Source organism: Marmota monax, unplaced genomic scaffold (assembly GCF_021218885.2).
Source record: "Marmota monax isolate L192 unplaced genomic scaffold, Marmota_monax_Labrador192_F-V1.1 WCK01_AAM20220418_F8-fsc00040, whole genome shotgun sequence".
NCBI classification, from domain to species: Eukaryota; Metazoa; Chordata; class Mammalia; order Rodentia; family Sciuridae; genus Marmota; species Marmota monax.
In genome coordinates this window covers 2,166,214-2,193,475 of record NW_026692782.1, presented here as the reverse complement: position 1 = coordinate 2,193,475, position 27,262 = coordinate 2,166,214, and the positions used below count along the sequence as shown (strand labels likewise).

General features: G+C 38.3%; 1 protein-coding gene across 2 annotated transcripts; it reads right to left on the bottom strand.

Moving 5' to 3' along the window:
• On the bottom strand, positions 1–27,262 carry Aadat (aminoadipate aminotransferase). Of its 2 annotated transcripts, XR_006852358.2 has the most exons (15): positions 27,145–27,262; positions 26,642–26,757; positions 25,543–25,711; positions 24,436–24,568; positions 20,655–20,729; positions 18,736–18,945; positions 16,795–16,860; positions 15,423–15,505; positions 14,881–14,977; positions 13,510–13,571; positions 12,753–12,817; positions 11,150–11,256; positions 7,013–7,114; positions 6,652–6,852; positions 1–6,059 (listed from the first exon to the last, which is right to left on the bottom strand). XR_006852358.2 is itself a non-coding variant. In XM_046447899.2 (13 exons), exons 1-13 carry the CDS (start codon positions 26,706–26,708, stop codon positions 6,018–6,020), a joined length of 1,278 nt encoding a protein of 425 aa, XP_046303855.1. In that variant the 5' UTR covers positions 26,709–26,966; the 3' UTR covers positions 1–6,017. The 2 variants fall into 2 exon arrangements, 1 of the variants encoding a protein (XP_046303855.1); XM_046447899.2 differs by lacking the exons at positions 6,652–6,852; positions 27,145–27,262 and having other exon boundaries at positions 26,642–26,966.

Genomic DNA, 27,262 nt, shown 5'->3' with positions numbered 1-27,262 from the left:
AACCAGTTTCAGATTATAGAGTTTATTAGGAAATAGTACTTGTAAAACAATCCAATCTGGAAATAGAGCAAGAGGCATCTCCTCTAGGGACTGCAGTGGTAACCGGTGTGTCTGTAAGTAGACGTCCCCTGAACTTAGCAGCCAAATTAAAAAAAGAAAAACTAGGATGAGAACTTAGAGAGTTTTGTCGAATTGGTGGCATTGGCTGAGCATTTTGAGAGGATTTAAGAGTAAGAGACCACCCCCCACCCCCCGAGTCTAGCAAGCTTATGTCTCTCCAAGTACAGATTGGGGGGTCCTGCACAATTCTGGTATATACTGGGACCACTTTACCTTCCATAAGCTCCACTTTAAAGAATCCCTCAGAGTAAAAAAAATGATCATTTCTGTTTTTGGGGTTTTTCAATCAAGGTAAGAAGTTCCCACTATCTGAAACCATCTAATTGACTTCAGGGACATTTTTAGAAAAACATGCCCTTTTTTTTTTTTTTTTTTTACTATGTGATACTGTTCCAGTAAGCTTTCTGGGTGAGACTGACTTCCTAAATGAAAAGGGCATAAAACATTCTCTTCAGAGGTTTATATAATCTCAGGATTTCCCAACTGTATGCAACCAGAACTACTGTGCTCTCTATAGACAGAAATTGGTAAATTCAAACTCAGGGCTGCAATGCTCTGGATCTTTCTAATATATAGGATTATTTATGAACTTCTTTTTCTACTGATAGAGGAAGGTTAAATGTGTGGAGCCCATTAAAGACTAAATAGATCATTCTAACCCTTTGCCTGAGTTAATCCAAAATACACTAAAGCCTGAAGCAATTCAAGGACTTTCCTCAATTGTAGAGAACTTAAACCAACAGGAACTCGCAATTCCATGCACCAGTCCTTGTGACACTCCAGTCCTATTAGTTAAAGAGCCAACTGGACACGTTTGGAAATGCCTTCAAGATTCTCAAGTAACTTATCAAATTGTGATACTGAGGTTTCTTGTAGTTCCAAACACTAATACCTTCTTGTCAAATATCACTGATTCAAAATGGCACATGCGAATCAGCCTACAGTCTTTTTGACTTAAATCTTGTCAGTTTATACTAAAATGTTTTCACATGTCTATTTAATAAATGTGCTTCACTCAAATAACAGCATCTATATTATGAACTGGCGGTTCAGTTATGAAAACTTAAAAATTACAAGTATGATAATAATGTTTGTATTGTTCATACTATTTTCTGAAGAATTGAACCTGCACCAGATATACTGGCATAAAATAATAAACAATAATAAACATTCTGTCATGAGAAGAAATAGCAAAGACCAAACCACCACCCAACCAACCCATGCAACAAACAAACAAATGAAAAAAACCCAAACAAAACAAAACAAAAATCCAAACCAACCCCCAAAACATAAAACCTAAATGGTACACAGTAACAGACCTTTGAACAGTAACAGACCTTTGCTTTCCTTAGTATCCTTATTGAGAAAGAGGTCCAGTATTTGTGTGTTCTTGGAAAAGTCAATAGAATACCTGGACTGTATCACCCTGGGGCTTACTGAAGCTGCTTTCTTTTCTCCAGTAATTGCATCAGGACCTCACAGTCCTGCAGTTTCTTAGAAATTCTAGTCTCATTCGGTACAAAGATGATTTCAGTGTTACTCTCCCCCACTGAACAGTGCCCTGAAATGGACTCATCTTACCTTTTACAGCAATTTGTACATAAAGATCAGAAGGTTTTGATGGAAAAGTTCCAATTTTTAATTGGAAAAGTCCACTATTCAGGACATGACCCGACTCCCAAAGGGATTTCTGTGTTGCTTGAGAGAACAAAACCTATTCACTTTCCCCTGGCCTACAACCAAAGACAATTAAGAGGTTTTCTTGGACTTGCAGAATACTGCAGTTCTTGGGTCCCCAAATTTCCCCTAACAGCCTTACCATTCTGTGAGCTTACTAGCAATACAGTTCCAGAGCCTTTAATAAGGGAAGACACTTATAAGCAGGCTCTAACTAAATGAAGCTGACCTTACAACAGGCCTCAGCCTTAGGAATTTCAAACTATTCTAAATCTTTACCTTGTTAATTCATGAGTGTAACAATCAGGCATTCTTACCCATGAATGTGGGGGACAACATAGACCCATCTTGCATCAGTCTGCAATTAGACCTAGTAGCTAAGGCATGTCCTAAATATTTAAAACAGAAGCAACAGCAGCCAGATGGGTTTTAGGAAATGAACTTTATATGCAAGTCCAACTTGCTGTGAAAAGTCTATTAATTTCCAAACTTAGCATTTCTTAACAGTAGACTACTAGAAATTGGTGAGATTCTTCTCCTTTCTCCTGCTGTCCATCTAAAATGTTGCAACTTAACCCTATCACTTCTACCTGATGATGGTGAAAAGTACAATTGTATGAGTGTAGGCCGAGAAATAGTGGCTGCTCAGGTTGATTTGTGAGATGCCCCATTGGATAATCCTGAGTTCATGTTTTTTTGCTGAATGGGAAAATATCAGTTAAGGGTCTCCTGTTAAACCAAGATGAGTCAATAGAAAAGGGAACTCTTCCTCAGTGGAAGTTGGATTGGCCTTTAGGGATTTTTGCTTTTACCCAAGTTTGTGAATAGCTAATCTGTAAATGTTTAGCAGAGAGTAGATATGCTTTTTGGAGTAGTCCACAATTTTGGCATGTTGTGGGAACAAAAATGGCTTCTTGCTTCTTGTTGTTGGACCCACATAAAAAATAGAGTCCAAGTAGATGAACTCCTTTCTGATATCCCATTGCCCTTATGGATTGCCTTTGTTAATGTTGAAGCCCCTACCTATGAACTAATCCTGAATATCAAGGAAATGTGGTATCAACTTCCCCAGATGACCTATTTAGTAAAGAGTGCAATAGTACCTGACAAAGTTGGTATATGAAAGGATATAAATTCAATGGTCAGCAGGGACTCATAGAGGGCTCAGTCAACCACCTGGTCCTCCCTGAGTCCTCGAAGTTTCCACTGTTTCAAGGAACAATTTCCCTAACATTAAGCCTCTGTGTTCCCAGTGAGACTGATTCTGAAAACCCAAAAGGGAAAGGGAAGACTGTGATATTGTACATATCACTACTGCTTGGTTTCTTAAGCTGACTGGAAATACTACCCTGACCTTTCTATTAGTAACCTGTTCACTATCAAATATGGAAAACCTATCCAAGTGATGCCTGCAAAAGGTATGTATTGCTAGGTATTGCACAGTCAAGACCAAGGGACTACTTATGTAGGTACAAATAATTGCTTGTATAATGTCACTGAATTAGGTCTAGTAAGGTCCCTTTCTACTAAATGTTGTTATGTACTATTATAGCATGCTATATGGAGACGGCATAAAAGTAAATTTCCATTGGACCTTGTTTAAGAGCTGCATAGACTCATGGGTGAACAAATTTGACTGATTTCTACGCAAACGCCACTAGGTGGCCCTCTTTTCCATTCCCTGAGGGCCTGTATTGGGTCTATAGAGAATTTGCTTCCTGTTTTGCCTCCTTTGTTGGTTTGGATCTTGCCATCTGCCTTGTCTTGGCTTCTGGATAATATTCCATCATCAGAGGGCAAAGCAGTCAGTAACTAAAATTAGTGCCAACCTTGAAATAGATGAAGATAAGTTAGTTTCCACTGAGGAAAGGTTCCCATAGGGTTCCTATGGAATTACTCTGGTCAGCCAGCAGAATCTAGTCATATGGAATTTGAAGCTACTCTGCAAGTTAGGGTAAATCTTGGATTTTGTAGTCAATCAGGTCTCTCTGGCGTTCAGTTCTACTTAGAAGTTCTACTTAGAAGCCATTCTCCAAAAAGTAAATGAGATTATACATGTTTGACACACATTTAGTGGAACATCACGCATCTTTAGATCTCTTTGCCCATGTTGGGGGCTTGTATAATATTTGTGATGAACAAAATTGAATATTGTACCTATTTTTCTTCTGATTTTACTACTACAGAAAACTTAATCTAAAAGGTGGCTGAGATGACTGTTTCTCTAGACGCTACCACTAACTAAATTAGGACATTTCTCAGGGAGAAGGAACTCCTAATGTATTTATGGGAGCAGCTGACAGTTGGTTTGCAGGCATCCCGAAGTGTGGCATTCCAGACTTTTCTAATGTTCACGTTTCTCTTTGTGGATGTCCAGATTACTGTGACCTGTGTTAATACGCTAATTACCAAAATGATACCTCTTAATCATTATCATGCCCTGAAAAAAGACTCTGATCAGCTGGACTTGAGTGTGGCTGAGCTACCTTTGTTACATAAACGTAGTATTGTTTAATTTTGATTAGTTAAGTTTGTGGAGATGCCTGTCAAAGAGTGTACTCTAGTTTCTTAGTATTATCCCCTAATGGCTGTTGTCACAACCTTCTGATCTTTATGCGCAAATTGCTGTAAAAAAAAATGTAAGATGAGTCCATTTCAGGGCACTCTTCAGTGAGAGGATGAAAGACTGGATCATCTTTGTACTGAATGAGAGTAGAATTTCTTAGAAGCTGCAGGACTCGCGTATGTAGTGCTGGGCTGGGACATCTTTGTTAGTGCTGAAAATTACTAAATGAAGTAAGTAGAAGGCTTATTTTATCTCCATAAGTCTAATTTATACTTTCCTCTTCTCCCAGTTAAGGGGATTGTTAGGTCTTCATTTTGGCCATCCTTTAGGCCCTGAGTCTCTTTAATCTCTTCTAAAGAGCTGTGACCAGTTGCCTCAGAAATAAGGATTTGGACTTGGGGCCAGGTGCTTTGACCTTTGAGGTAGAAGATGATGTGACATTTCACCCAGATGCCAAGTCAACAATAAGTATCATGGAGATATTCATATACACAAGGGGTAGAATAAATAATAAGGACATAAACTTCCAGTTCCTCAAAGGAACCCATAAGTTTACAATTGCTGGATCTTGAAACACAGTGTTGATTTGTTAAACAGTGATAGAAAACTAATACAGGGTATTTATGATGCACTGTCACAATGAGTGCCAGTGTTTTAGATATCACAATGTGCATGCATAGGAAAGCATCTTGAAAGAAAAGTGATCGATGCTGATGGCAATTATCAATGGGGGTGAGAGAGTGAGTGGCTTTTACTTTATTCCTCACACTTTCTATATTGTTTGAAAGTTTAGGATAAGAATATGTTACTTTAGGGCTGGGTTGTAGCTCAGTGGTAGAGTGCTTGCCTCTTATGCATGAGGCACTGGGCTCAATCCTCAGCACCACATAAAAATAAATAAATAAAATAAAGATATTTTTTAAAAAAGAATATGTTCCTTTAATAATTGGATGGGAAAATAATGATTTAAAAAATATATCCTAATACCTCAAAGGGTTGTAGTAGATTTCAGTGACATAACTGATAAGAATGTGCTTTTGTAAATTATGTAGTATCATGAAAATACAATGTAGTAAATTTTCCTATGCCCATGATTTCCCCTCCTTACTTAGAATTAATAGGCCTAATGCCTTCAGGTATGTTAATTCCAGAATTTTATTTTAAAGGGATGTCTGGAGCATATGATAATGTCTATGGTATTCTTACCAAAGGATTAATTATAATTATAATGGTCAAATTAGAACAATTTTTATAATAAACTATCACTAAATTTCCCTAAAAATAGAAAAAAATATACCTTATATACCATTTTGAACTTATTTCTTTAAAATTACAAATAATGTGTTTGGTTTCGAAGATTTACAGGATATTATAAAGCAACTACTGAGCACTTCACAATAAAATTCAAGATAAAAATATTTTTTTGCAGGTTAAAAATTAATCAGAAGCTATAAGTAAATTCTAAATATATTTTGGCTATCGGATGGACTTAAAGGCACTTCAAAACTTGTCTAGTTAAAATAGGACATACACAGACATGACACATTTGATGGAGTCCAATCTAGAAGTCCAACGTCAATGTTCATTTCTTACAAATAAACACAAAAATAATTTATCTGGAAAATCTATGAGTACTATAATCAGTTTGATTTCTTCATAAATTTTCTTTTATAAGTTGAGCTAGTCTCTGGAAGGCCTAAAATAGAAAAGAGACAAGAATGGATGAAATCAGGAGACTATTTTGGAAAAGTCTATCCTAATTTAAAAAATGCAAACAGATTACTTATGCAAGGTTGAGATAAGGAGTTGAAAAATCACCCTGGACATCACTTTTCTCTGGGGAGGATGCCTCCAACATCTACTATAATATGTAGATGGAAGCATATTGGATTTCCAGGATAATGGGGGTTCTTATAGATCTCAAAATCAATATTTTCCATTTTATCTACAATGCAAATTGTTTTATATTTTCATATAATTTCTGCCCTGAAAATGTATTTTATACAGTTTCAACTGTCCAACTCTCTTCATATATAAAAGCAGAAATAATTTATGAAAAGCACATTTAATGATAGGAGAAAGCAAGTAAAGAAAGAACACACCCAAAAAGCCCATCTCCCAGGTTTAAGCACAAGCACCTTTCGAAGGTGAATGGCACTGTCAATTTATAGCTCTTCTTTTTTAATTCCAGATGTGTAGCCCTTAGGATCTTCTTTCTTTGCTTCTTTTCATTTTGGTTAAAGCATTACTGAGATTAACTTAAGAATATTATTTTCTTTGACCCTTACTGATGCTATTTTCTTCAGAGAAGGAGAGTGAAGGATATGATGAATTTGTACTTCTCATGCGTGGTAACTTTGTGACGAAAGGAAACGGGTTTTCCCCATGACAAGTTGGGAACTTTCTGGGACTGCTCATTAGGTTCTGAAAGGTTCATCATGAAGACAGCAAACTTGAACTCCAGTTTCGTCTCTTTTATCTACAGAAGCCTAAAGGGAATGTTTAATGGGAGTTCATGACTGGCCCATGAATATCTGCTTTATAGAAACCCAAGAAGACATTGAATACTGTTCTAAATCACAAAGTGAACACATGCACCAAACCCCAGAACTGAGAGCTAGAGTAACTCTAACAGAATATGGTCCTCACCACATCCATCTGCTCTGGAGAGACTGAAGAGAAGGATACTCTGAAGTAAGGGCTAGGGGCCGAGCTGTCGACATAGAAAGCATTTCCAGGAAGCATTAAGACCTAGGAGACATGGTAGGACATCAGTGATGTGCCAGTAAGGAAAGGCTAAGAGAAAACATAGGTAAAACTGTTCTCAAATGGGGACGGACATTTTAGGTTTAAAAGCGGTCGAAGGAATCACAAAATAAAATGTTCACACAAAAACTGCACCCGCCATACAAGAAACAAAATTAGGTGCACAGAAACTGGAAAAATGTTTACCATAAATATGGCCAGTGCCATTTCTTCTCCACATATGAAGAACACATAGAAATGGAGAAGAATGATGGAGAAGAACATTGATAAAATTCTAGTTTTAATGTGCAAAGGACAGAAATGGCGATTAACGAATAAATGCCTCGCCTGACTAGAAAACTAATATAGATTCAAACAATGAAATACCATTTCACTTTATCAAATCTGAAAGTGTTAATTTGTTCTCTTTCCACATTTTTATTGGCGTATTGTAGTTGACCATAGTGACAGGATTTGTCGTCACATATTCATATGTGCACACGGGATAATCTGGCCAATTTGGATATGATTTGACCAATACTGAAAGAGATTTTTGAGCTGGGAAACCTGAAAGATAAGCAGATGTTATCCTGGAAAGAATCAGGGAACAGTGTCTTAGGGAGACAATATGGAGTGTGAATGCTCTGAGAAGGCAAGAAAATGGTGCAAAGAACTGAAAGGAGATACAAGTAAATAAATAAATAAAGTGAAGTATTAAAAATGTTAACCAAGTGTGTGAAGATAGAGTGGGAGAGCAACTGCAGAGACACTCCACCCTTGAGCTGTAGCTCAGCCATCTTTACTTTTTATTTTGAGACAGCGTCTCTCTAAGTTCCCAAGCTGGCCTCAAACTTGGAATCCTCCTGCCTGAGCCTCCCCAGTAGCTGGAACTACAGGTGTGAACTGCACCTGGCACAATTGCATTATGTCAGGAACAGCTCACTGACTGGAGACTCCACTGCCTTTTCATCCTGGACAAACATACTTAATTCCCTAGCCCTTCATTTCCTCCTCCTTTCCTTCCTTCCTTCCTTCTGGTGGGAATCGAACCCAGGACCTCACTCATGCATTCTAAGTACCTGCTTTGCCACTAAGTTATGTTCCCATTCTCCAGCCTCTTTCTAGTTGTGTGTGGTCACATGAGTGAATCATAACCAGAGTCATGAGTGCTACTTCTAGTCCTGGGCCCTGAAATGTTCCCCTGTGTGATCTCCCATACTCTTTCCACTTTGTAGCAATCTTAGAATCCCTATGAAGATTGGGAAGCAACAAGATGGAAGGAGCCAGGGTCTCTGAGTCACCATTGGATTGTATTTGCCTGCAGATTGCAGCTCTGAATTTTATGTCAGTCAGAAATAGGCTTCTGCGGGGTGTGGTGGTACATGCCTGTAATCCCAGGAACTTGGGAAGCTGAGGCAGGAGGATTGCAAGTTTGAGGCCAGCCTCAGCAATTTATTGAGGGTCCTAAGTAATTTAGTGAGACCCTGTATCAAAATAAAAAATAGAAAGGGCTGGGGATGTAGCTCAGTGGAAAAGCACCCCAGGTTCCATCTGAAATAAAAAAGAAAAAGAAAAAGAAAAAAATAGACTTCTATTGTGTTAAGTCTTTGAGATTTTGGGGTTTATAATTTACAGCAATTAATGTTAACTAGTGAAATTATGGCCTTCAAAAACAAAGTTCTGTTTGTTCTTAAATGGTATAAAATTGGGTACTATCCAGTAAAACAAGATGAGCTGGGAGTGAAATAATTTGGGGTACTCTTGGAAAAGGATTTCAAGGCAGAAGATGAGTTTCTTGGTACTGATTAATAAAATATGAAAACTACCATTTCTCCCAATATAGTGGAAAAGTTTTGGAATGGACTAGAAGCAAGGACATGTAAGAGAAGGAAGGAGTGGTAATAATCTCTTTTAAGATGACCAAACTTGCAGGAAAAATGATAGAATGAGATGACCATCATTACCCTAGGTACATGTATGCCTGCACATATGGTGTGACTCTACATTGTGTCCAACCAGAGAAATGCAAATTTGTGCTCCATTTGTGTACAATAAATCAAAATGCATTTCCCTGTCATGTGTAACTAATTAGAACAAACAAACAAAAAAATCGTGTAAAAAAAATGACCAAACTTTGGGCTAAGGCAGCAGTGATAAATTGGAGATTGTTTAGAAAATGTTGAGGAGTAGGCAGCAGAATATACAGAATGAATGAAGAAGAAGAAGAAAAAAAAAAACAAGCAAAGTTAAACATCAAGTCCACATCCTTAGCACTTAGCTCAGAGATACAAACACAGAGACATTAACCGAAGTGCTTGATGATAATGGCATTGATAGAGAAGCAAAGAAAATATAAAGTTGATTTATTATATTAAAATGTATTTGAGAATTAAAATCAGCATGCTATAGTGTAGACACATCAATGTTTACAGCAGCATGATTCACAATAGCCAAGCTATGGAATAAGCCCAGGGGCTGTCCACAGACAAATGGATAAAGAAAATGTGGTGTATACACATGATGGAGTATTATTCAGCCTTAAAGAAGAAAAAAAATCATGACACTTGCAAATAAATGATTGAAACTGGAAAATGTCATGGTAAATGAATTAAGCCAGATACAGAAGGCCAAAGGTTGAATGTTTTCTCTCATATGTGGACACTAGAACAAAATAAGGGGGGAAAAAAGTAGGGACATCATGAAAATAAAAGGGATATCAATGGATTAGAGAAAGAGGATTAAAGGGAAGAAGGAGTGGAATGAAATTGACCAAATTATGCTATGCACAGTGAATTCCACCTTTATGTTACTTACAAAGCACCAATTTAAAAAATAGATGGAAAAATGTATTTGTTTGATATAAATTAATTAAATATATATTAAGTACCTAGTATGTGACACTACTTGGATTAGAATAATGAGTAAAGTGTGAGTCCTGCCCTCAAATAAGATGGATAGAAAGGATAATGACTTTGCTCAGGTGGTCTGTCTCTAGATCTAACCTCTAGAGTCTCTTATACACCAGCTTAGGCACCCTGTCATCCACCAGTCAATTCACTCTCTCCTTTTATGTTTACAAATCCAAGAGAAAAGGCATCTAGAAACAGACCTCTGTGTTTACAAAGATTCAATGACAAACATGATAATGGAATTAATAAATGCAGAGGGATAATTTACCAAATATAATTTATTTGGTAAATTATAAAGCTATACAGAAAAAAAGTTTCCTTTAGAATTGATAGCCTAATCAATGCCCCCAAATGAAATCTCAGCAGATTTAATTATACAAGGGGAGAAAAAAAAATGACGTATGAGCTAATTTTAATTGAAAAAAATCAGGATACAAACTTTTCCATGTAATTTTAGCCATGCAAAATAACCACACGGCCGAAGGTTGCCAAGAAAATCACCATAAGTGGTCACAAAATGTGGGTGGTGAAATGATGGGCTGTTTTTAAAAATTTTCATTATAATTTATGCATTTTTTCACATTTCCTACTGTGAGCACACTTTACTTTCATAATCCGGGGGAAAAAAAAAACAACAACAACAAAGAAAGTCCCTCCATTGGAAATACTAGTGGCTACAACTTAGTAGGTGCCAGGTATTTATTAGTCCAAGTGCTTTACACAGAGAATTCATTTAATCATAGCAACCACCTTTTGAGGGATGGATTCTTACTCTCCCTGAGAGAAAGCACAGGGAGGGTGACTTCCCCCACACCACACGTCCAGTAAGGGGTGGAGCTGGACTGAAACCCAAGGAGTGTGTCTCCAGGGATCGTTCTGAGCCACTAAAGTAATCGTCCACTGAGATGAATGATAGTGTTTCTGTTGACTTAGACCAGCCGAGGAACTATAGAAGCCCACATTTATTACAATTTGAATAATGAGAAAAACACCTAATATCAGACCATTACTTATGAATGGTGGGCAACCAAAATATATCTCTGTTTCATTTTTATTCAAATAAAAGATTACCTTAAAGAAAAAGAGCAACTTTCCTTTAGGGTCCCCCCTTCCACCCACCTCCCAGGTTTACCTCTTTCTTAAGGGCTTTTTCTTTAATCAGTTGTTCTGTGTCGGGAATGCCTTTCATTTTAATCCATAAGAACATTCCGGCAACGGGAACATTCCATTCTGCCAAACCTACAAAAAAAAAAAAAAGGAGAATAAACATCTTCCAAAGGCATTTCGGATGGTATTAAATGTATTGTTCCATGACACAAGTGCAGTGATTATAAACTAGTACTTCCAAAAAAAGTTCCTTCAGTGATAATATTGGTTTTTTATTTGTTGTTTTTGTACTTTGAATTGGACATGGATGCTTTATCACTGAGCTTCATTGCCAGCCCTTTTTATTTTAATTTTGAGACAGAGTCTCACTAAGTTGCTTAGGACTTCAGTAAATTGCTTAGTCTGGCCTCAAACTTGCAATCCTCCTGCCTTGGCCTCCCAGGCCACTGGAATTACAGACAGATGCCACCACACCCAGTAATAACATTTTTTGAAAATATAATTTTATGATCCTTGAAAAATTAATGTTCTAGGTCTATTTCAGAGTCAGTGTAGGGATAAGAGGTAGGGAGAGAGGCTGAATAGTTCCTGAGTATACATGTACAGCTGCAGCCAGGCTTTGTGGAGATCAGGGAACTGGTGCCTCTCTCTCCTTATGTAATTAGGACCACACCTGGGGCAAATGTGTTTGTTTCATTTTAAAAGAGGATTCTTCATCTCTTTCTGGAGTCTTTTGGTATTTCGATAAATCCCATTATTTAGTTTAGAAGTCCAGTGAATTCTTTTTCATCAGAATGCAATTAATTATGAAAAGGAGGGCTTAAAATTCCAGCTTTCTGTTTCCCTGAGTGTTAGGAAACCAAGAAGAAAGGATGATTATTTTGATTTTTAATCACTATCTTAAGAAAACAACAACAACAATTTGCTGTTGGTTAAAACTTTTTCTTCAATATTACTATGAAAATTGGAAAATGGTACTCTTATCAAACAGGTAATAATTCTGTTTTTACCAAGACTTTATAGGGAATGAGATATGACAGAAATAAGGAATTGATATTTTTGGTTTATTATTGTTCTTATCAAAGGCTGCTTTTGATAAGACATTTTTAATGATACAATTAAAGCTGTGTAATCCATCTAACTTTCTTCCGCAATGTAAAGTAAATCTTAAGCTTCTTACAAATTAGCAATAGGTAATATTAGATAAATGAGGCTAATGATTAAAAGGCAAAATCTGTATGTCATGAGAGATCTGCCTTAGACTGTATTATTTGTCGATACAGTTTAGTTAGAAATAGAGTACATTGTTTGGGACAAAATTTTGAAAGAACTATAATATTTTGAAGATGGATGTTATTTAGCTTTAAGTAAATTATTGCTGGTTGATTTTTAGACTGATTTTTTTGAACCAAAATTCTTAGAGCAGACAATTAGGGATGGGGAGAACTGTGCCAGGGTGGTGGGTATAGGATGCTACTTGTGAGATTATTTGTAGGCAACACTTCCTTGGTAAGAACACTGCCAGACAATGTTGCCTCTTTCCCACCAGATTGTTCATTTGCCGTGTTTATCATCCATTCACATGGGTGCTGCTGTTTATCCTAAGGGCAGACACATGTTCCACTCACCACTTAGCCACTTGTCTGCAGCGGCCAATACTGCATCCCTCTGGCTCCTGTAGAAATCAGTGACCCTGGAAGAAGGAATCAATAGCAAGGGTGTGTTCAGTCCATGGGCTGCAGAAACACAAAAAAGCTCTGGAGTTCAGGCTGTAAGAATTTTTTTTTCTATCTTGACTACATTCTTGATAAGGGACCAGAATGTATTTGCATGACCTAACTGGTGATATTTTTTCCTTTATTATGGGCTGATTAGAAAAATGAAAATTAATAAAGCCAAAAGGGTTGTTTCTATGTAAAACAGGGAACGTAGAAATAGCAGGACTGGTCCTTGTGTTTAGGTGTCTCAAATAACGATGGTCATTGGGAGGCTAGGAGAATGCTCAAGATCAAAAGTATACCAGTAGTATACCAGTGCACTCCTCTGTATTTGCATCAGTCATGTATCTCTCATAGTGAATTGATTATTAAATAAAATATTTATGTGTATGAGTAGTTTATCCTCTAAATTGAGGATATAACTTAGTGTGAATTTCAGATTGTCGTGGACATGGGTGGCCCTGGCTCTCAGACCGTACCTGGGATGCTCCTGAGTCTCTCTAGAGAAGAGATACTAACATGCAGAGGCGGTGACTTCTGGGAGACTGTCTTATTGTCTATCTCAGGATACTTAAGGAAGAAGAAGAGGGAATCAGTACTGGCTGCTCCATACCTTGTCCACTGGGATCTTAACATCTTATAAACATCTTAACAAATGATTTGATACCTCTGTACATGAGCCAGGAAGCCCTCTTCTCCCCACTGCTGCAGAAGCTCTAACACCATGAACTAAAAGAGACAGAACGGTAACAAATGTCACGGCTCACTCCCTGAAAGTGTTTGGTTTTGTCAGATGTACAAGTGGATCATTCCTGATTACATGTGTATGCTGGCTGACTTACACCAATCAGTGATTTATAATAAACAATAGTTAATCACATGACTACCACATAGGTCAAAATGAAAAATATTCATATAGTCTTGTCATATGCTGGGCGCTATTGTAACATATCAATAGATTTTGGCTAACTTAATCTTTATAACAATGTCATCATTAGGCAGATTCTTTTTATTTTACCGATAAGAAAAACTGAGGCATTAGGGCTAATTTTTCTGATGAAGTAGTCAGAGAACTCATATTCAAAGACAGACTGTCCAACGCCAGATCCAAGGCATCGCTTACCAGTCTATTGCCTTTTCTCCCCCCACCCTCCTTTTCAGTGGCAAACCCAGGGCCTGCACCTGCTAAGCAAATATTTTGTCAATAACCTGCATTTCCAACCAAAATACACACACACACACACACACACTGTTTAAGATATGTAAGTTCTATAATATTTAGAGATTTTTCTATTTAAAGTGGAAGTTCTAAATGTTATAAATTAATATTGACTCATTGATGATAGCAGGTATAACATGGGAAAAGTCCCTGACCCATTAAAATATGGGGACATCCACACTTTATGGAATTTACAAGACCAAACAAGTGTCCCATAAAATACAAACTTTCAGATACATTTTGAGTTGTTACATAGTAATTCTATCCTTAAAAATCTGATTTTAAAGATTGCGATAATTTTCAAATATAATAATTTCTCAGTGCTTGTGGGAAAATTCATAATTTCTCCCAAGTTAAGTTGACCTTATTTTCATTAAAATGCATTCCAGCTAGTGTCTGCAGGAGACGGCATCTGTGCAATGAAGGCCATCTCTGAGTTACTAAAGAGGTTTGAATTTCATGCTCCCATTGCAGGTTCCAAGACAATAAAGCTAAAGTCAACATTACTTCAAAAATTCAGTTCCATTTTGTTCTGTTTCACAGGCTTTTTTAGAGTCCCCTGAGGGTACAAGATGAATATGATGCCCTGATTCTCAAGACGTTTGGGTTTTTGCTGCACGGCAACACCAGGGTCATTCGGCTCTCATCCGCCTTTTAGGTAAATACCTGGTATCTCATCTTCAAATTCAGTCTGTATTTAGAACCAGATTTAGCAGTGGTGATTTTTCTTCCCTGTCACTTTAGCTTAATCTCATTTGCCAACATCTACTTTATTCTTATCTGATTTTTTAAAACTCCTGTTTCCTAAATGGTACTTACCTGTGAGAAAGTGCAGGGGTGTAGGGATGAAACTTGAATGTGTAAAAGAATTCTCTCTATCAAGGGTTTTGGGCCAGTTAGGAACCCTACCCTCAACCTACACAAAAACAGAAAAGGCTCCATGTCAATCCCGTATTAACAATTAGTACACATCACCTTGCTGATTTCACGAGGAAGAGAGCAGTGACCTGGGCTCAGATGGATCTAGACAATTAAAACATTCTAATAAAACTAAGTTCTTATTTTTTCAAATACAAATTTAAATTAAAGTGTACATGTATAAAATCATGCAAGTCTAGCCAAGTATTTCTGAATATCCTCTTTCATACACTATACTGGACTAGTCGCTCTATGACTTTAGATTCATGGCCAAGCATCTTTGACTACTGAAGATGAATAAAGAGAAAAAAAAGGGCCTATATTCATATTCACAAAGAGACTGGTGTTGATAAGGCAAGTGGAATACAAGCATCTTAAATGAGAAGAATTGTTTGGACTAAACGATACTGAGGCCAATCTCAGGTTAGAGACACAGGACTTACCCAGAGGACAGGACTTTTGAGAAGGTGTCAGCTCTGATGACACGCCCATCAACATCCATGGAAAGAAATGTTGGTTCCCAGGGCTTAAAAGGGGAAGAAAATTACTGTTAATTTATAAACTCAAACTGCAGGGTTATTTGTACAGAGCAGAGAAGGGATGGATTTGAAACCCAATAGCACTACTCTTTGTCTCAGCCCTTTATCATGGAGAAAGAAACATGTGCACGTTCTTTTACTAGCATCTGCCTGTCTTCAAGGCTTTTTTTCCAAACACACGCAGAAAGGCTTCTGTCTTTGCCCAGATGTCATGGCTACGAATTTAGAGGTTTCTCAAACAGGCCTTCTTTGTTCCAGGAGATAAAATCTGGATTAACAGATTTAGAGGAAGGACTCAAGAAAAATTTGTTTGGACAAGATCAACATGAAGAGGGCCAGAAGCATTCAGGATTGTTGAGAGAATATTGATCCTTAGAACCAACTAGAAAGATGGGGGGGTGGGAAGAGGGGAGAATAAAGTTGAGAAACACAGTCAATATGAAATAATGACTTCAAAATTTGCTTCAAACGTAGGTACAAAGAAAGGGGTTTATGGTCATGCTGAGGTAGGAGGGCAGGTAGGCAAAATAATGTTCTGGCAAATCACAGAGAATTTCTGTTTTTTTTTTTTTTTCTCAGTAAATTTAAAGGGAGCACTGAATCCAAGAACATGTTCTCTGCAACCCTGAGAGCAAGTAAAATATCAGATTTGAGGAATCAGGCGTTGGGTAGTCTCCCACTACCACTGTTCGTTAGAAAATAGTAATTGTGAAAAGCACATCTGTGTACAGTGAAAAGGAATCTAAAAGCCCATTATTCTGCAGATATTGTTCAGGGCATAAATGACAGGAATGGCAACTAAGTGGCCTGTTGCCTGAGGCCTCTCTCTGTGTGTAGAATGGAGAGCACTAACTGAGCACACGTCTAATTCTTCAGCTTGAACATGGCTTCCCCATCCTTCTTAGCCCTACCATTACATGGAGGTCGACACCCAAGGTGGAATGCTTAAGGAGCTAGATAGAACACAATTTCAAGTTCAAGACAAGCAGCCTGACTTACTCTGTTCACTTAAATGCATGGTATAGAGAGCCAGTTACTATTTTAAAGGTAAACAATTTCTAGAAAGAGCAGTAATAGAAAAAAATGAAAAGTGCTAATCCTGAGATAAAACTGGAAGACCAAAAAATTAAAGTCGGTAACGAGTTAGTAATAATTCACTAATTTCAGTGCAAAAGTAGACAGTTCTAACCGAGCAGCCAGACTGACCTCAAATGCTGCACAATAACTTACAACTATGTGTCTTCTACAGGCGAAATGAGTTGACATCATCACTTACCTTGTTAAACTGGAGAAAATAGTAAGGATCATCTTCTATTATGAGGAAATCATATTTTCTTGCAAGCTAAAAGGTTAAAGTAATATATTTACTTCTTAGGAACTATCTAAAATTAAAATCATTTGGAATTGTAATTTTTTTGGTACTCATTTGTCCATTCATTTGAGAAGTGTCTGAGGGTCTGCCATACCAGACAGTGAGGATAGAGATGAATGAAGAACTAAAGACTCCTTTTCTTCAGAAACCAATGTCTAGTGGGAAAGAGAATGCATAAGCCAGTGGGCAATGAGCAGAATAATCATTAGATGCGAGCAGAGGTTAAATTCTAGGAACATTCAATATGATCAGGTTTGAGAGAGAGGTAGTTATTCAGGTTGAATCCTTGGGAAGCCCTCCCTGCAAGGTAACACTGGAGCTCAGAATGATGGGAACAAGTTGTGCAAACATCAGGGGAAAGATTCTAGACTGAGGGATGCATGACAGCAAAGATCTTGGGGTAAGCAGAAAGCCTGGCATGTTTAGAAAGAAGGCCAGAGTGACTGTAGCAAGTAGGCTTGGCAAAGATGGTAAGAGAAAAGGCCCAAGAACAGAACTGACCATGTCATTTGGCTTTGCAAAGTGAACACAGGAATTTGGACTCTAACTGCAAGGGAAAGCCACCTGGGACTGGAACCTGAGACTGGCTTCACATTTACCAGGCTCCTGCCCTGCAATGAATGGTCCATTGGTCAAAGACCGAGAGTGAAATGCAGCAGTGTCCTTTTCCTAGTCTGGTGACAGCAGGTGTGGCTTAGGAGATGGGTCTAGGAATGGTAGTGTAGAAAAATGGATGGATTTTGAATGAACACGGGGGTTGAGTTCACAGGATGGACTGGATGTGGGTGTTGGGTGGAGAGAGGGAAAAGAGAGGAATGTAGGCTAACTAACTCTTTGTGGACACACTATTTATGGGGATGGAGCACCTGGAGTGCTTGTGGATTAGAGGTTTGGGGTAGAACTGGGGAAAACCAGGAGTCCCAGTTTGGCCATGTTAAGTTTGAAATTCTATTAGACATCTATGTGGAGATACAGGTAGAAAATTAAGGACAGAAGTCTGGAGTTCAGAAGAAAGGTAGAGCTGAACAATGTGGGAGTCATATGTGGAATGGAATTTATAATCGTGAAATCAGATAAAGCTTTCTTGGGGGGTTAGAGAAACGAGCACAGAACCCAGGAGAGAGCATAGGAGAGTACAAATAATAACAAGAAAGTGTTTTGAAACTATATTTTTCTGAGTAAAAGGAACTGGTTGGTATCTGTCTTATGATTCCACTGAAAATGATTAAATTCTATATAGTTTAATACAATTTTGGTACTTATTTTAAAAAGTTATTTAAAGGGAAAGCTTAGGGAACACAGATATAGAAAAGAGATTTTAAAAACTTCTCTTATTTTTCAAAGATTTCTGTATAGTTCAATAAATTTTGGATATTTTAAAAAATGTTTAGGGTGAAAATCTAGGCATCATAGATACTAAAAGAGATTTTACTAAAAAAGAAAAAAAAAGGAGCATGTCTCTTATTTTTGAAGAAATCTTTGTTACCCAAATGATAAAGAATAGGAAGCAGAAGAGACAAGTTAAAAAACCCAAATTTAAAATAATGAAAATCAAATGTGGGGCCATATATTAAAGGAAAAAAATGAAGTTTAACATCAGGCCAAGAATGTTATTTCTGTCATATGAAACATCAATTAAGGGAAAAGAAAAATTTCATCAACAAAGAACATAGTGATTTCTTGTGTCTAAATTTACTAGAATTCTCAGCATTGGTGAGCTACTTTTATTAAAAATTATCTTCCTCAAAAGCAAGAGGTTAACAAGGAAGGGAACTTGCACATCACTCTTCCAAAATGTCAAACATAAACAAAAGCATAACCACCTAACCCATTTTTCAAAAATACCTCATAGATTTTCTTTTTTCGGTCACCTCTCAGTGAATTTCCAGTTGGGTTGTTGCCATTTGGGACAGTGTATAGAAATTTGGGGGTGTTTTTCTTGGGGTCCTTTGAATCTTCTGGTTTCCATTTGCAAAGTATTTCTGTGAGGGAGTCTGGAATAATCCCATATTTATCGCTGGGAACATTAATAATGTTGCAGCCCAGCGGTAGCAGCTGTATAGCACAAAGAAAGTCCAAGAGTCAGACAAGAACATGAGATGGAAGTGCCACTTTTTTTTTTTTTAATATGAACCAAGAGCATTTTACTTGCACCCTTGAAGATATGAACCTGTACTCAGCTCCAAGCTCTGGAGGGCTGAGGTTACATACTGTAATTCTATTGTCCCTCTGGGGTAGATTCTGTTATTGTCCCACTCTACCTCCTGTCTGTTTGCAGGGGAAGCATTATACTTCCTTGCCCCATTTATGTTTGACTTGGCCATGTGCCTTGCTCTGGAAAATATCTTTTGAGCAGGGGTGAGGGGTGTTCCCTCCAAGCAGAAGTTTTATAAACCCTAGCATGTGATTTTCTACGTCTGCTTTCCTTCTTCTTTAAGATTGGTGGTGTTTGAGATACAAGCTGCTTCTGTCAACTTGAGGCTTAGCATGAAGATGCCATAGGAGAGAATGGCAGCAGTCTTGTGAATCTGTAGTGCGAGGGAAACGAACTTTTATAGCTGCAAGCCAATGAGATACAGGGGTCTCTCAGCATACAGTCTCACAAAGCCTTTTCTGAAGGAATTGTTTTAGAAGTCAGAATTTGAAGTGGTTCTTTTTAAAAATCTTTTAAAGATTTATGTATGACAGCAGAATGCATTACAATTCATATTACACATATAGAGCACAATTGTTCATATCTCTGGTTGTATATAAAGTATATTCACACCAATTCGTGCCTTCATACATGTACTTTGGATAATGATGACCATCACATTCCACCATCATTTCTAACCCCCTGCCCCCTCCCTTCCCCTCCAACCCCTATCTAGGGTTCATCTATTCCTCCCATGCTCCCCCTCCCTACTCCACTATGAATCAGCCTCCTTATGTCAGAGAAAACATTTGGCATTTGGTTTTTTGGGATTAAGCAGGTAACTTTGAACACCTGCAACGATGGGAAATGTGTAACTTACTTAGGCAGTCAGGTAAGGCCAATAACTAAAAATTTCTTATTCTGAGTTGAAATCATTTCCCTGTAGTTTCCACCTTTCAGTTCTGCCCACCTGAGAACATGGACAAATAAATCTAATTCTTCTGTCACATGGCTAACTTACATATTTGAGAACAATTTTCTGTCTTCTCTGTGGCCTTCTCTTCACTTCTGTGGTTCCTATAACCATTCACTATGGTTTCCAAATCCCTATTCATTATGACTATACTTTCCTGTACTTGTTCAAGTTTGTGGACATATCTATATGAAAGCAGAGTGAACCAAAGAAACCTAATTCTCAGTGGTGAGGCAGAGGATCAGACTTTTATTCTGGCTATTATAGTCTCATTCATTTCACAGTAGAGTGGGAAATCCTAAGTATTCCATATTAGTTTGAAGTTATATTAAGTTGACATGCAAAATGGTTACACTTAGGCATACTGCAACAAAAGATGGTAAATACAAAGCAAGTTTTTATAAATTAAGTCACATTTCAAATAAAATATTAAGATGTAATTTGCGCACTCATTAGTGCCTATACATTTGGATTTTAATAAAGAAATGTATGCAGCAGAGGATACATTTAACCTATTTCACATACATCATTTAAGATCCTCTTGTTTACAGATGAAAGATGCTATTTTAGTTTTCAGTGGGCAGATAATTCTCAAGGAGCAAAGCTTTCTTCTAATTACTGTAAGAGAAATGCTGTCGTATAGAAATGTGTACTCACAGCTTGAATGGTTGCTGAATAAGCAGGTTCATTTAGGAGGATGTTGTCTCCAGGATCAACAAGCATTTCAAATATCTAACAAGAGAGGCAGAGGTAAGCTTGGATAATATTATTTTCATGCTCAAAACCCCCTTTGTTGCTTAAGTTCAGAGGACTCTAGAGTTGGCAAATTTTCTGTAAAGATCCATATAGTCACTATTTTGTTGACCATAGTGTCTGTGTTGCAACCACTCATATATTCCTGAATAGTAAAAAAACAAAACAAAACAAAAACCCAGTAAATGGGTGACCAAGTTCTGATAAACCTGTATTTACAAACTTATATGCCAATCTGGGTTTGGCCTTCAAGCCATAGTTTGCCAACTTACATTCTAGGGTGAAAAAGAACATAACTGGCTTGGCTCCTAAAATCCATTGTTTCCCTTTATTGCTTCTTTGAAATGTGTTAAATGCCTACTAGTAGTCAGGCCAGTGTAAGGTTCTGCAGATAAAATGATGAGCAAAAGGACAAGGTTCTAACTCTCACAGAGTTACCAGTCCTCTGGAAAGCTAGACACTATGCAAATCTATATGTGATCACAAACAGTGGTGCTTGCTATTAGGTACAGATGCACAATTGCAGGGCTTGGGCATTTAGGGAACTCAGATAAGGCTTCCCTGAGGAATTGATAAGTTGGTGTCAGGGTGACAATACATACATGTTGAGAAACTGAAAGAATTCTGGGAAGTGAGATTGAGTATCCAGAAGGAGGTAGAGAGAGAGGCTAGGAGAACTGGACAGACACCACACCAAGCAGGCAATCAGGTAAAGGGAGATGGGTAAGAATTTTAAGGAAGGAGTGGGGAGGAAAGCTCACAGATAATCATTAAGGAATGGGCATTCTGGCTGTAGTATGAAAGAAGAAGAGAAGAGCAAGAACATACGGGAAAAAGTTTGGGAAGTTTTTAGGGTGATTAGGGAAGTTACTGCTGGCTCTTTGGGAAATGAAAGCCAACAGGGCATGATTATGGACCACAGGGCAGTGAGGAAAAGGAGTTGTCAAAAAACGATTCCTAGAATTCTGATTATCAAACTGATAGATGGCGGAGATGGTGCTCCTCACTGAAATCCAAAACCAAAACCTCATCCATATCTGGGGGAGAGGATGAGGAGCTCTTTTGGTTTGGTCTTTTAGTCTGGTGGACGATGGACAAATGGACTTGGAAAGAGTTTGGATGTTACTGGCCTATGGTTGATCATACGGTTGTGAACGCAGGAATCCAGCAAAGTGCACAGCTGAGGAGATGATCTGCTCAAGGACTGAGGCTGAACTCCATAAAGTAATGATAGGTAAGCACAGGAGGACCCTGCAAAGATGTGGCACAGGTGAGCTGGAGAACCATGCTACAAGGTTGGGAGACCCAGTGGAGAGGGATTTAAGAAGGTTGGGCTGGTTGATAGTGTTAAAGGCTATTTAGAGGTCAATTATGACTAGGTTTGACAAGTCTTAGAGTTTTTGACCACTGACATCATTGGTCTCAGGCAATGGGTTGTTCCAGCCTATATCAAAAGGGTCATAATAATGACTGAATGGTACACAGTAATCCCTTCTTACCTTGTGATATTTCACAATCCTGTCCTCAAGCCCTTATTCCTATCATTTTTAGCAACCTACATCTCAGAACCAAAAATAGGATCATTTCCAATGGAGACAGGAGATTTGACTTTTGTTCTCCATTTTGGCCTGTGATGTTCAACTTATTTTTTTTTTTCTTATGGAACTTTTAATATCTTAAGACAAACATGTTCTTCTGAAAAGTTCCAACTGACTCAGGCTTTACAGAACATCCTAGGGCCAAAAAAATCACTTAAGTGACTTGTGCATTACTAAAAGACCAAAGAAAAACCTAATTATGTCCATTTTCCATTTCAATTAGGGGACATACAAAAGTCAAATATCCTCAATTAAAAGGGAAGGCTGTTTCTCATCTGACAGCACTGTTTAATAGATGCAGACAGAAACATAGTAGCCCAAAACAACATCCTTCCTGGATAACAAAGTGGAAGAAACATTAAATCAGATCCCTACTAAGGCCCCTGTAATAAGCATGTACACAAATAATCAACTATTTATTTATTAGGCCATTTGTGCTATCTTCCTTCTTTTACGTGACTGGTGTTGTGACAGGTGGAGAAGAAACTGTCTTGAACATCTTTCTGTAGAAAAAAGCTCATCGTCTATCTACTTGCTAAAATAATTTTATTGAAAGAGATTTCTTAAATATGAAACCAGAGAATTATAAATGCTTGTCCTCATGCAAAAGCTCTACCAGTAGCCAATCCTTTTACTTTTTTTTTTTAATAATTAAATACAAAAAAGAGGAAGGAAAAATTGTTTTAACTTCTAAAAATCTTTAAAAGGTATTATTACTACAATCCATTATTCCCTAATAATAATTCAATTAAAATTCACTAAAGCTAACCAGATTACAGTTTTCACAAAATAAAGAAGAAAAATAGCTATTCTGATGTAATATAAGTAACCATAAATAAGAGTCATATTTTAATTTAGATGTGAAGACTGAATATACAGAATCTGTATTCAGGACTGATTATTCATGAAAAAGAAAAGGAAAAAAACCTCAAATAGATGCAACTGATCAGACATGGGTCTTTTTATTGTGAGATCTACCCAGTGGTGATTCCAACTGTTGAGTTCTAAGAACCCAGTAAGGAGGCAGATGGAATAGGTGACAGAGGTAGGGAGAAAGAGAGAAGGAGGGGGATGGAAGGGATGAGAGAAGTTAGAGACAGACATGTATAGCTGGTCCCTGACTTAGAATGATTTGACTTATGATTTTTCTACTTTATAGTGGTGTGAAAGTGACGTGCATTGAGTAGAAACCACACTTTGAATTTTGATAGGGATCTTTTCCTGAGCTGGTGATGTGGCATATTGCTATTCTCACAGGATGTTGGCAGTGGCAGCTCCCAGTCAGTCAGGCAATTGTGAGGGCCAACAGCTGTGTTACCAAGTTATGAGATTCAGCAGGTGTTGTAAATGTACGTGTGACTTTCTCAGATTTTCAATTTACAATGGGTTTATCAAGATGGAGCCCAGTTGTAAGTCAAGGAGTGTCTGTATAAAATCTAGAGAAGTACAGCCACAAGGCAGATAAAATGCAAGCAGTGGTGAGCCTGGGGATTCCATAAATAGGCACCAAAGGAGTACCATTTTCATCTCAGAGGTATGAGGATGTGCCCTCTAGGGAAGTTTGAAATTCTATCAGAATTTCATATATACAGGTAAAAAATAAAATGTAACCCGAATCTTTGAGCCAGATAAAATGAGGCAATGCTCATGAGCTTTTTTTTTTTTTTTTTGGTTTTTGGTAGGAGTTGAGTATTCTTTTGGTGGGGAATCTCTGTTTAATGATTCATAGCTCTAGGCCATTGGTCACATGCTGTGTATTTAAGAAAAATCAGACTGACGAGTGATATTAAGAGCAGATAATTTTTGAAAGTCACAATAAGGGAAATTTACAATAAGGGAAAGAAGAGGGAAATATTGATAGATTAACCTAAAGAATTACTATCTGGCTTTTGTTTATTGGAACCATCCCATATATACACTTTTGTCCCTGGGCTTTGTCTTTGAGTTTTCCGTTTATATTCTAGGTGAAGGTAAGAAAGACTACCAGTAATCTACAAAACATGAGCCTCTTGTGGTTGAGGGAGAGATCGCTATATTTAGGCATATTTGATTCTTGCATGATGGCTATCTTTTCCTTGCAGCCTTACCTTACAAAGACCATCTTGGGAGCCAGATGTGACACATAAATCCATTTTTCCTTGACTGGGTGGATAATGAATGGTGGGAGGATTATGCAATTTTATTTGTAACTGTTTTAGCCAGGATACAAGTTTCGGAAGTCTAAAGTATAAAATGTATTTGTAAATTGGTAGTAGTGAAGTTGTAGTAGTAATAATCATAATGATAGCAGACAGAAAATAAAAGGTATCTTTATACCAAACCCATTATACATTCAACTTAAAAATCCTAAAATGCTAGTGTCAATATTCCCATGTAGAAGATGAGGTAATAGATTCAGAGATTAGAAAATTCACATACTGTCAATAATCAGAAATTCACATAAAGTCAATCATTTAATCAATGAGCTGAGATTTGAATGTACACCTTTCCTATTTGAAAGCATAAGGTCTTTCTTTTAGCTAGAGCATACACTGCATAATAGATTCCTTGTTCTCTTTAGGAAGCTTTCTGAAGACTTCTTGGAAGTTCAGGCTCAGTAAATTATTTGTATCATGGAAAGAAAAGCTTAGGTATAAGTTACATGTAATTCATGCACATTATGTTTCAATATATTCTTCAGTTGCAAAATAAAGAAGGTTCTAATAAAGTCCAATTTATAGATTTCATTAACTGTCTTTTATCCTTGGAAGAAGACCAGGTAGTAAAAGTCTTAAGGTACATATTTCAGCTTGCCTTTAAGAAGTTAGAGATATTTGAACCTTTAAAAGCAATGTATTTGCGTAGTTACCTGTTTAAATGGGGCCCTTATTCAAGATTGCTGCTTCTTGCATTATCCATTTCTTCCTTTCTCCCAATATGCTTTTTCACCTAGCCATCTTTTCAGTTGTCATACTCAGCTCAACTCATACTTCCTTCTAGAAGCTTCTCTGGTTTTCCCAGCCATTTAAGTTTGAAATATAGTGACTGAGTAATGTTAAGTAAATATTTAATATCCCTTTTGTTTTTAATTAGCACTTGAAAATTTTTCCCTGAACCTCCCTAATCATGGAACACCTCATTAAAAAGCAATGTCACTTTATGAGCAGGATATGAAGATGAGCAACCATAAAATGATGTTATCTATGATGACCTACCCAGAAGATGGAGAATACTGAAGTGCTTCCTTCATCATCTCTTCTCCAAACTTGATGGAATTTCCATTTTCTACAGTGATAACAGCACTCTTAAAGGGGAACATATTTGCATTTGGAGTTCCAGCAGCCAGGGAGATGAGTGATTTTGGTGCCTTGCTCACAATATCAGCTAGGATAAACATGGAAGAGAAGAAAGATCGTTATCAATAGAGACAACTTAGTATGCATTATAGTCAACTCGAAAGTGTAACAATTTCTGGTGATAAAATGTGCTGTGGGTGAATGTTAGTGTCCACCCCCTCTCCATTGGTATGTTGAAACCTAATACCCAATGTAGTAATATTAGGAGGTGGGGGTCTTTAGGCAGAGCCTTCATGATTGGGATCAGTGTCCTTAAAAAAGAGAGGGGAGGAAGGCCTCCTTCTGACATGGAGGATACAAACTAACCCCTTTCACCACATGAGGACCCAGCAACAAGGTACTATCTATAAAGAATGGTCCTCATTTGACATGGTGTCAGCTGGCACCTTGATGTTGGACTTCCCAGCCTCCAGATCTGTGAAAGATAAAATTGGTGATATTTTGATGTAGTAGCCCAAATGTATTAAGATAGAATGTCAGTCTAAAGTAAATAGAGAATAACTTTTTCTGGGCTTCCTTGTTGGCAGAGGTCCTGAAGAATGGAGATGATGAAACCGAAGGCAGAGGGATCAGGAATAAGCAACAGAAGACCCTCTTTCGCTTAACCCTTGCCTTCCCGTGTGTTTTGTGGCTCAGCCTGTCTCTCCTATTGACCAGGCCCTCCCAATTCCACACAAATCTGCACTGTGCACACATCTTTCCAGGAAGATTCTTTGTGGCCAGCTCCTCTTCCAAGGATCCCTCCTACAGGAGGCAGCCTGAGCTCCCCTGGGGCTGTTCCTCCTCTTTAGCAGGACTTCTTTGAATACAAGGACTAATGCCTACTTTATTTCTGCGTGCAGAGCCTGGCTCACAGTGAGCCTTAGCAGTGGAATAAAAGGTTGCAACCAAACCCTCAGCTGGAAGAGCACCGTTCTCAGCTCCACCCCGGCAGAAGGGGCATTACCCCGTTTCTCACCCGTGGCTCTGATGGGAGAAGTCTTTCTGACTGCGCTCCTGGCGGTTATGAACCGTGCGTAATTCATGCCTCTGATGGCCAAGCACCCAGCTCCTTCCTTCGTCAGTGGTTCAGGACTAGAAAAACAAAACAGCGCGTCGGGTGCTGCCTCCTAATTCCTCACTCTTGCAACGTGACGTTGTTTGTCCCCGCACACGGTGACCAGAGGACACGGCCCAAACTCCTCCCTGGTGAGGGCCGCGTTCGGTCTCTAGGTCTAAATAGGCCTGGAGAGGTGACAAGATGGGCAAAGTCCACCGCAGAGGGAGAGTCCGCGTGCCAGGTCCTAGGAGGCTGGGCTGGCCGCCCCCTCTCCCGCCCCGAGTCACGGCCTATGGTCACCTGACTCCGCACCTCGGGGTCCCGGGCCAAGACCCTCTCGGCTGGCGCGCAGGACGTGACCGGGATGAGGCCTGGCCGCCAGGCCCTTGCGATCCCGTACCCTAGTCTGAACCCATTCAAACCTTGCAGGACTCTCTTGCGGTTGGAAGTTGCCCCAACACAGCGTCCAGATTGGTGCAGACTTGTCCCTCGGAAGTTAAGAGGCTGGAGGGACCCAGAGGTCCGCCACGATCCTGATCT

What these genes read in the sequence shown, in the direction of transcription:
- Aadat (XM_046447899.2), bottom strand. Translation starts at nt 26,708, where the DNA reads ATGAATTACGCACGGTTCATAACCGCCAGGAGCGCAGTCAGAAAGACT. An exon ending in ACCCCTGCACTTTCTCACAG is followed by an intron (nt 13,572 to 14,880) that starts GTAAGTACCATT and finishes TGTCTCTTTTAG; the next exon opens with TTCATGGTGTTAGAGCTTCT. An exon ending in AAAAAGCCCTTAAGAAAGAG is followed by an intron (nt 7,115 to 11,149) that starts GTAAACCTGGGA and finishes CATGTCTCCTAG; the next exon opens with GTCTTAATGCTTCCTGGAAA.